Source organism: Emys orbicularis, chromosome 4 (genome assembly GCF_028017835.1).
Source record: "Emys orbicularis isolate rEmyOrb1 chromosome 4, rEmyOrb1.hap1, whole genome shotgun sequence".
Classification (NCBI taxonomy): domain Eukaryota; kingdom Metazoa; phylum Chordata; order Testudines; family Emydidae; genus Emys; species Emys orbicularis.
The window spans coordinates 121,377,639-121,388,653 of record NC_088686.1 but is presented as its reverse complement, the minus strand read 5'-3'; the positions used below and the strand labels follow the sequence as shown (position 1 = coordinate 121,388,653).

General features: G+C 44.8%; 1 protein-coding gene across 4 annotated transcripts in view; it reads left to right on the top strand.

Moving 5' to 3' along the window:
• Positions 1–3,656: 3,656 nt before the first annotated feature.
• KCNC1 (potassium voltage-gated channel subfamily C member 1) overlaps positions 3,657–11,015 on the top strand; it is a 151,066-nt gene continuing 143,707 nt past the window's right edge. For all 4 annotated transcript variants that reach the window (XM_065403605.1, XM_065403604.1, XM_065403608.1 and 1 more), the window contains exon 1: positions 3,657–4,226. In XM_065403605.1, coding sequence (XP_065259677.1) covers positions 3,657–4,226 — 570 coding nt within the window. The remainder of the gene's footprint in view (positions 4,227–11,015) is intronic.

Genomic DNA, 11,015 nt, shown 5'->3' with positions numbered 1-11,015 from the left:
TCAACATTATTACCTTTATCAGCCAAACTTGTAAACTCATCAAAAAGAGATATCATTAATTTGACAGGATCTGTTTTCCATAAACCCGTGTTGATTTGCATTAATTACATTACCCTCCTTTAATTCCTTATTAACTGAGTCCCATATCAGCCATTTCATTATCTTGCCTGGGATCAATGTCAGGCTTACAGGCCTATAATAACCTGGGTCATTCCAATTAACCATGTTAAAAATTGGTAACTTACCTACATTTCTGTCCCTCTCCACATATGAATGGGCCCTACTGGAGTAACTTAGAGAAAATCTCTTTGGTATGTTGACTGGGATTTTCAAAGGAGCAGGTGCCCATATCCCAGTGAATTAGTCTGCTTTACAAATCGCAGCTATTAACTTTATGTCATCAACATATGTCTTTCCAAACAGACAAGACTAAAGGATCCATACACACAAACTATTTAACACTAAGTACAATCATCCAATAGATTGTCCTGGGGGGTGGGAGAAGGCATACAAAACAACATCATTACACTAGAAATGCTACATCAGCACAGCTGCAGCTCTGCCACCGAAGTGCTGTAGGCCAGATCCTTACTACACTGTGGCTCTAGCAGTGTCTACACCAGGGCTTAGGTTGGCTTAATTACATTGCTCAGGGCATGAAATTTTTCACAGCCCTGAGAGATGTAGTTAAGCTGATCTAACTTTGTAGTATAGACCAGCTCTATATCTCCTTGAATCAAGAATCCTGGCAAAGGCCAGTCCTGTTGATATAGTGATGAGAAGACCTTGGTACATTCTGTGGGGTGTACATCTGCCCCGGCCACATGTACTCCATGAATAACCATTACATGATGCTGAGCAATTACTAGTTTATATAATAGTTGGGCCTAATCAACAAGCAAATTGGAATGTTAGTATTTTACACCCACTTCGCTTGCATTTGTAAATGACTGCACAAAGGTACAAGATAAGGCAGGGAGAAGGCTCAATGTATTTATATTTATTACATGGGCAGCATAAGATTGATGAGTTCCTTAGCATTTCAATGCTTCACCTTTCTAAATGATGTACACGGCTGTCACATAGCAATTTTAACTGACTGAAACTTTTTTCCAGAGCAGTTTAGAGTCTGAAGTGGACCAGCACTAGAGAGAGAAAGAAACAAACAGGGGTCTAGGTACCATATTGTTTTTCACCAAACAGCTTTTCCAAACAGGATACTATTTTAAATAAATTGACATTCTTATCATATTTAAAACTAAATAGAGAATGAAAGTTCTTTTCCTTCAGAACCATTCCCCAATTCCCTGATCAATGAGGGACACTTGTCAATAATTGCTCCGCACTGGACAATAGCATAGGACAGGCGAGAGAAGCCATTTCTGCAGAGGGTGTCTTTCTGCCCTCAAAAGATGCTGCCTTTATGTCAGGGAAGGAGGAAAGGCAAGAGGAAGCATTTTGCTGCCACGGTCACCTTCATATGTCAGAAGTTGCTACTCCAGCATCAGGGCATGAGAAAAGATGAGGGGAAGCAATTTATGGCAGGATTCCCTCTCATCCATCACCAGTTTCTATACCTGTGCCACAGAATTAAAAGGAAATGCTTTCGAGGGAACACAAAATTATTCGTAGCTAATTTCAGATTTTGCTACCAGCAGCAAAATCTATAGGGAGGCAATTTTCTGACTCTACATCACCCCCCACCCCCACCCCACACACACACCCCAGCTGATTCAGCCCATTCATTACATTGAAGGAGGCGCAATTTTTTCCTGTATATTTCACCAAGCAGATGGAGATTTCCACTTCACTGTCCTCAGGCAAAACCAGAAGCAAACAAATAAGCAAATAAACCCTCCCACATGATTTGCCTGGGACCAGGTTCTTGGAGAATAAAAATGTCAGACAGTCAGCCACTGCAGCAGCCACTGAAGTTGTTAATTTCAGGTTTCCAGAGAGAGGGGAGGGGGCGGGAAGAGAACTAGAAACAGCTGAATAACGGGGATGTTTCCCTGCAGGATCATATTAGACCTTTACCGAGGACTATAGACACAAGGGTTGTGCAGCAGATACTACACAGCTGCTTTTTTGCTGTTGCTGTTCTTCTGTCCAGAGCACACACAACCCCCCACCGACCCCACACACCGGGAAGCCAACCCGGGGAGAAGGAGGAGGAGATTGTCATTTCAACGGGTTTGCATTTCAGGTGATTGTGTCTCTGCGTGTGTATGTGTGAGTCTCGTCTTCTGCATTAGGACCCAGGGAGAATTGCTCTATTCAGAGACCAATGCGCCTGCGCCGTCTTGAAGTGTCCGGAGACCGGGCTGGCTGGACTGAGCCGCTAGTTCCCTGCTGGCACCCAGCCTCCAGCACCACCTGCGAGCTCAGGGCCGGCGGCCGTGGGGTTGGGGACTGATCTCCACATCACCAGCACAAGCCACCCGAGGCAGCGGTGTTAGAGAGCCCGGCTGGATCTCCTGCTGCTGCCTGAGCCGCGGGGGATGGAGGAATAAAGGGGCTCCACCAGCACTGCTATTCCCCCCCTTTGCAGTCCCCCCACTCTCTGCATAGGAGCAACCCCCCAAAGCTCAGCCGGGGAGCTGGAGCTCTGTGCGCAGCGCTGTCCATTCAGCACCAAGCCCGGGCAGCCCCTGGGCAGCACCGCTCTGTGATCCCTCCTTCAGCAGCAGAGCAAGGACAGGCAAAGCCAGCTTGCAGGTACCGGGGCGCCTGCCGCTGCCGGCAGGACTGCTGCAGAATGTGATGTGAATCAACAAGGAGAGAGCCGAGAGGGGAGTCCCCTGCCGGATCCGTCGCTTTTGTCTGGATTCAAGATCTGCAGTTGGAGATTTTTTGTTCCCCTTCTGCTGCTTCTATATTTCGGTGGCTTTACCTTCGCCCCCAAAGAATTGGGGGTTTTTTGGGGGGGAGGGGTTGGGGGTTTTAAAATCAGGATCGCTGCGTCTTGACCTCCCCAACGACAGCTACCTCTGCTTCTGTCTGTCTCTGAAGGACTTAAAGTAGAGAGAGATTTCAAAAAACAACAACAACCCTTCATCAATAGATCTGGTCTGTGGCTGCGGCTGGGCGATAGTATCCGCCCCCTCCATCCCTCATTGTGTGTCTGTCTGTCTGCGATCCCCTTATACCTTCCCCTCCCCCCTCCGTTTGTTTTTGGACCCTGCTGCCACCATCATCAACCCCCCGCCCCCTTCCCAACTAAGAGGTTCCTTGAACAAATGTGCAGCACTGGATTCTTTTTTGGCCACATCTAACTAAGGAAAGAACCTCCCCCCCCCTGCACCATACCTAGGTACCTGGCAGACCTTTGCGACTGCTGTTCTTGGGGAGTGGGTGTTCTCTCCTCTCCAAACCCCGGCTTAAAATAAAACAGTACAAGAGTTTTTAACTGCAAATAAAAGGAATCTTAGGACTGCCAGCATTAATTTTCAGGGGTGCCCTTGGGGTTGTAACATTTGGAAGAAGAGGCACAAGGGGCTGACACCAGTTGGGTGCCCTTTGCCTAGGTGATTCCTGACCAGCTGGATAAATTATCAGTTTAGGTATCTATTGCAGACAAGAAGCCACCCCCTTATGTGCTTGCTGTGTGCCGTGCTTCCTTGCATGAGTCTGCGACATGCCTAATAAGAGACGAGATGGGCCAGGGCGACGAGAGCGATCGCATCGTGATCAACGTGGGAGGGACTAGGCACCAGACTTACCGCAGCACCCTGCGCACCCTGCCCGGCACTCGGCTGGCCTGGATCGCTGAGCCCGATGCCCACAGCCACTTTGACTATGACCCACGCACAGACGAGTTCTTCTTCGACCGGCACCCGGGCGTCTTTGCCCACATCCTGAACTACTACCGCACAGGCAAGCTGCACTGCCCAGCGGATGTGTGTGGGCCTCTGTACGAGGAGGAGCTGGCCTTCTGGGGCATTGATGAGACTGATGTGGAGCCCTGCTGCTGGATGACTTACCGCCAGCACCGGGACGCCGAGGAGGCACTTGACAGTTTTGGTGGGGCACCACTGGATAGCAGTGCTGACGACGGAGATGCAGATGGCACCGGAGACTCCGGGGATGGCGAGGAAGAGCTGGAGATGACTAAACGCCTGGCACTCAGTGACTCACCAGATGGCAGGTCCGGGGGCTTTTGGAGGAGGTGGCAGCCCCGAATCTGGGCACTTTTTGAGGACCCCTATTCCTCCAGATATGCAAGGGTAAGCTATACAATCGGCACCCTAATCACCACGCTTACGTCTTTCCCAGGACAATCCCTCACCTCAGTCCTTCTTGCTAACTTCGTTATCCTCAGCACTACTGAACTACACTCACTCTGGAGAAAACACACATGTATGGTCACCTTGAGACCTGGCCTCTAGAGCAGGTACATATGCAATCTAGAGCAGACACACATGCATGGGCCCCAGATGGCAGGTCTGGCAGCTTCTGGAGAAGGTGGCAGCCCTGCATCTGGGCACTTTTTGAGGACCCTTATTTCTCCAGATATGCAAGGGTAAACTATACAATCAGCACCCTAATCACCATGCTTACATCTTGCCTAGAACAGTCCCCTGACCTCAGTCCTTGCTAGCTTCATTACCCTCGGCACTATTGCACTGCATTCACTCTAGAGCAGACACACACGCATGGTTACATGGAGACCTGGACTCTAGAGCAGGCACACATGCATAGCCACATGTGGCTTAGGGAAGACACATGCATGGGCGCGTGGAGATGTGCATTCCAGAGCAGGCACATGCTGTGTAGAGCATTCATACATGCGTGGGCACATGGAGACCTACACTCTAGAGCACGTGCATGGACCCATGCCCTTTCTCACTTCCATGGAGACAGGAGAGAGGTTCATTAGAGCAGGTACACAGAAGATTGAGAATGAGTTCCCTCCCCACCACCTTGCATCCAAATGGTCACAATTATACCCTACCAATCAGAAGAGGCTCCCCCTTCAATCCTCCTTGCTGACCTAGCCAGTATTTCCCCTCCATGAGAAGCAGTCATTAAAACAAGCAGCGAATGTAGGAGAAAGGTTTGGGGAGTTTCCTGGTTGTAAGGTAGCTCTCATGTACCATTTCCTTATACATGCAGTGTTAAATATTTCCCATCGTGACTCTTTGATAAACGTCCTTCAGTGTCCCTGATCCACCTAACCGCTGTTTCCTTTCCATGTGGAAAGGGAGAGGTGTTCCTTAGAACAAGGTGCATGGAGAAGGGATGTGTTTGATGGGTTTCTTGCCTGGATACTGAAGGACAGTTCCTCCTCCCTCCTGCATGCAGTTTTAATGCAAATGAATGCTGGTGTGATCCACACCATAGCTAGATGTGAGTGTGTTCTGAAACAGTCAACTGACTCCTCCAAACAGGTACCTCTGGAGCAGTGATGTATAAGGATAATCACTCATTCATATGCTAATCTAGGGACTGATTCTGTCCCTATTGAAGTCAGTGGTAAACCACTCATTGACTTCAGTGGCATCAGGATCAACCCCTCAGGTATCTTTCTGGATAAGCGAGAGAAATGGATGATAGAAAGGAGCATGGGAAGACAGCTCAACTTGATGTGGTCCCTATCTTACAAATGCACCATTAAGACAACTCTTGCCAGCCCTAAATGGGCATGGCTGGTTTACTGGTGTGGGAGGATAATCAGTGTTTCGTGTGTGTATTTAAGGAATGAGATAAAACTAGAGGAAAAATAAATGGCTGTAAAAGGAATAAGTGGATGAAAAGGGATAGAAGGATAGAGTAGATCAATATGTGAACAGACGGTGAAGGCTCAGCAAAGATCTCTAATGCTGAGATGCCACGTCTGCACACTCAATGAATGGGGCAGAGCCTGAGGTAGTTTCTATGCATATTCTTATGATTTTTGTTCACATACTCTTCTGAGATTTCCTGCGAAAGAAAGAAGTTAACATTTAAAAGGAGCTTCTTTAAATAGTACAGGGATTAATGAAATATTTACCACAACATAAAAGGACAGTGCTGTTGAGCTGCAGCTTTCAAATTCCTGATATCTGCCAAGAGAACATGGAAATGGGGAGGGAAGGCTAGAGGATATCTTTCAAAAGGCTTCGTCAGCTGCCTGTAATGAACCGAAGTGTTAACACACATTGATTTTAGAAACAGCTTTCTTTTGTGGTCAGGCATGTGCTGCTAAAGAGCATCCCAATAAGAAATGGAGCACCTGCCCCGTATTTTATGGCATGGCCTTAAGGCCAAACTGCCAATGTTTCCCATGGGAAATGATGCAAATGAAGAAGAGTTTGTAAAATCATCTCTAACGTTTTGTCATGAAAATACTGATGTGATTTAGATTGGAGGCTGAAGTTTATGATCAACATTAAAAGACTTTGCACAACCTTGAATTCCAGTGGGATAGGACTTTCCCTTTACACTGGCTCATGGTGATAGTTCTTTTATAAGGGAATTCATGTTATTCTGCAGATATTATACAATTTAGTCATAATTATATACCCATTTCTCTGTGTTTCAACTTCTACTTGGCCTTAAAGCTGTCCTTTCCTTAAGGTATTGCTATGGATGAGACTGGAGAATTATGAATTCTAGTCATTACACAAAATTAAGGTGTACACTTAATGTTTTAAATAACAGAACCATTTAATGATCTACAATCACATACGGCATAAGCATTTTAACAACTTACATAAAGGCTATCACCACCAACACATGCACCCTGTCCATTAAGAAGACATTAAGGGTACGTCTATACTTACCCGCTGGTTTGGCGGCAAGCAATTGATCTTCTGGGATCGATTTATCGCGTCTTGTCTAGACACGATAAATCGATCCCGGAAGTGCTCATCGTCGACGCCGGTAATCCTGCTCCGCGAGAGGAGTAGGCGGAGTCGACGGGGGAGCCTGCCTGCCGCGTGTGGACCCGCGTTAAGTACCTTTAAGTTCGAACTAAGAGACTTCGACTTCAGCTACGTTATTCACGTAGCTGAAGTTGCGTATCTTAGTTCAAACTGGGGGCTTAGTGTGGACCAGCCCCAAGAGATACTCAACATTTTCTAATAAAAGCAAAATGTAATGGTTGTGTGTGTAAAGGAGCTAAAGAGAGGTTGATCTATACTGTGGTAATTTAATGACAGACATCACAAAATACCTCAAACTCACTATAGCTAATTAGCAGTGAAATAATCAATAGCCTCTTTAATATATGGACAGTATGCTAAAGAAGTCAATAGCAAAGTACAGTAATATAATCAGGTAACAAACACATGAATACAGTTCCATCTGAATTGTAACCAACTGTACTATTTTTTCAGTTACTCCCTATATTTTAGTCATACACCAATGCTTAAATTAATTGTTATTTTAAAAAACTAAATCATTTAAATAAGCCAATTAGAGCTTATAATATTTGTTAGTGTTGGTGTGAAGATGATTATTAGATTTATAAATGCTTTCATGTTTTCCTGTTTCACCAAAATTACATGTTTAACATGGTAGTACAAACTTACAAATTTTAATTAAAATCCTTGTTATAGCTGTACTTGTAATACCAGCAAGTGAAAAAGAATACAGTTTACAAACTGAACTATTCAGTATATATTAAAAAAACCCTATAGATCACATATAGTGACATATATAAATAGAATAACAGTTCTCTGGATAAGATCTGATACAATTATTAATTATTATATATCAGGTTTGGCTATTTTCTCCAGGAATTATCCATGAACAAAAAATCAAAACACACAAATCTAGTCATTTTTGCAAAAAAATGTATTAGTTCTTCTCTTGCGTAATCAGGGCCATATTTCAGTATAGGGACGGTTTAGGACTTGTTAGAGTAAGCAAGAGTTTGACTATTCAGTATTTGAAATGCATGATTGATCACCTAGGTCACATGTTATTGTGTCTGTTCTCAGATTGGATGTGCATTTGTAGAAAGGAGGGAAATTATGTTACTCCTGGCAAGGCTGGCTACTATGCACATCTTCATTCCCTCCCTCCACACCCCAAAAATGTCTGTGTCGCTAAAACATATATGCCTGGTCAGTAATAGTTTACCCTATGGATTGAAAACTGGCATTTCTTTTTAAGCCTAAGAAGGGGGGGTGGGGGAAGTAGCTCACTATAGGATTGAGAGAAAATAGGGTAATGATAATCACTGGAAAAATAGAATCTACAGGCCAGATTTACAAAGGTATTTAGGTGCTTAGAAGGCAGAGAGACCTAGTGGGATTTACAAAAGCTCGTAAGCAGGTTAGATGAAATCCAATAGAAGTTAGGCACCTAACTCACTTAGGCACTTTTGTAAATTCCAGTAGGGGTCTATCCGCATCTTTATACAACCAAATGTCTTGTAAATCTAGCCCTAAAACTAGTAAGTATAGGCACAAAAAAAAAAAAAAATCTACATAGCAACTTTAGAGGGTCTGATTCCTAGCTGGTGTAAATCAGCACAGCTCAATTGAAGTCAATGGAACTACATCAGTTTACATCAGCTGAGGGCTGGGCACTATGTGAAACAAAAGCTATTCAGATCTACCGGGCGTTCTGATGGCACGATTGTAACAACGAGCGTGGACCTCTCATAAGCATCTGTAAGACAACTTTATATATGAATTGTTAAAAACAATTTCCTAGTACTCTGCCTCTTTCCTTTTAGTTGTTGTTTCCTTGTATAGTGTCTGAACACGCAGCCCTTATTCAGGCAAATTCCCCATTGACTTAACTGGGAGTTTTGCCTACACAAGCACTGCAGGATTCAGTTTCCTACATCCCTAATAAGCTGGGTTTTTTTTTTTTTAAACTGACAGTTGTTAACTTAGCCAATGTCAGGGCATCTGGAGCTTTCAGTAGAGTTTGTGTGCATGTGCTCATGCTAGCTTAAACTGTTTTAAACTCTTTATTAACAATGCTGAGGGCTCTTATAGTACTTCCGAATAAACATTATTGTTGCTTTTAAATAAAAGGTTTAAATAAAAGCTGGTGCAGCTATGATGGCGTTCCGTGGAAAGCAGCATTCAGCGGCTTGGCTTCTAAATCCTAGGCTCATACGATACTCCCTGTGAGCAGAGGTGAGCGAGGAAAATCAGCAGTTGTGAACTGGAGGAGAGACTTATGGGAAATTTATGGTAAGGGTGAGTGATGGTCCTGCATCATGGTCCCCACATTTCTTTTTGACCCCATGGAAGCCCCTGCTTACTTCCATGGGTGGTGCTTGAGGAATGGGTTTCTTGTGTTAGGAAGGGGTAGATCAAAGTGGGAAGGGAGAGTGAGACCGTTCATGGAGTTGCCCTCACTTTCTCTTTGCAAACCCAAGAGGACTGTCAACCTTGTTAAACTTAAGGTAGTTCATCCTGCACCAAGAGAACCCTCCCCTGCAGGAATGTTGATGGTGCAGCAGATGATGGGGAGCACATGACAACATGGATCCAGAAGGAGCCATACTTCCTCCATGGGGTCTGGGTGCACTAGGAGCCCTTGTTAGCTCTGGTTTCCACAAATATCTGAAGACCCAGAGGAATCTATTCTAATCCCCCAAAAGAAACTCCGGGAGGCTCCTTAGGGAAACTCAGGGTATTCTCTTGGACCTTTTCTTTTTGTTTAATGAAGTTGCATAATGAATTATTATCATATGGCTACTGATATTGAGTGTGTGTGTTGCAACCATTTTACATTTTCTTCTTGTAATTAGGAATGGCCAAGTTAGAACAGCCACTGGTCCATCTAGCTCAACATCCTGCTTCCAGCCAGACACAAGACAGTTAGATGACAGCCCTCATAATAAACATCTTTCCAAGTCCTGCAATGCTCTACTGGAGGGAAGAAGGGAGTTTTCTTCTCAGTCACAGTTGGCAATCCTAGAAGGAAGGATGGATAGTCCCTGTAACTTTATAACATAGTTGGTATAATTTTATTAAAAAAAAATTGGGCCTCTTGAAGCAACACTTGCAAGGGACCCTTTCTATGTGGATTTGTTCCTAATTAGAAGCAGGGAAGAATCAGCCACCTCCAGGGAACTGTCCCCTCCCTGGAAGAAATCCATCTGGGCATGGGGAGGGGCAAGCCAGGAAAGCAAGAGCAAAGTGTGGTGGGGAGACATGCATTATCCTTCAGACCAACCTACAGGGGTTCCAGAGTTCCAGCTTCTGCCTCTAGTTATATTAATTTTCCTGTAGAGCACCTTTCATGCTAAGGCCACCCTTTAAAAAGAGGTTACCAAGGGCTGCTGTGGGTGGTGGCTCCTTCAGAGCATGGCAAACCCAAGCCCCCCCCCCCCCCCCCCCCCCCACCACCACCTCCCTAGAAGAATTTAAAAGAAACTGCATTAAGGGAACCCTTACAACATTATTTTCTGCCCTGTCCCTCCCTGTGGGTTTTCCCCTGGAAGGGCTTGTCTAACCCTGTGATTAAACGTCCTGAACCTTTCATTGCCCATACTTTGGTAGAAAATGATACAGGCTTATTATATTGTACACTGCATTGTAGCTTTGTAAAAAGTATTGCCTTTTAATGTTACAAGAGGTTCCCTTGTTCTTGGATTACAGCATAGACTAAATCATGGTGCGCAACAGGTTTTCGCTAATCACCCATTTACAATTCATTATTTCATACCCCTCTTTAATATCCCCTTTCAACCTTTTTCTCTCCCATCAAGGGAGCCATTCCTGAAAATGCTTATGTAACCCACTGGTGAGTGTGTGTTATGTGTCCCACTGTATGCCCAATCCACAGAGCATGAGTCTTTTGTAGCCCCAGCTAAAGAGCTTTAGCTCAAGCTGTAGTAGCTCATACCTTCAGTTCTGGAAGACCCTGGTACATTGGTCAAGATGGCAGCCATCACACTTACACATATACTCATGTGAGCTGTTCCACTGACTTCAATTATTATTTTTGTAAATCATTTATATTATGGTAGCACCCAATCAAAATCAGGGCCTCATTCTCCTGGGCACTGTATTTACACATAGGAAGACATGGTTCCCGCTCCAAAAAGCTTACAATCTGAT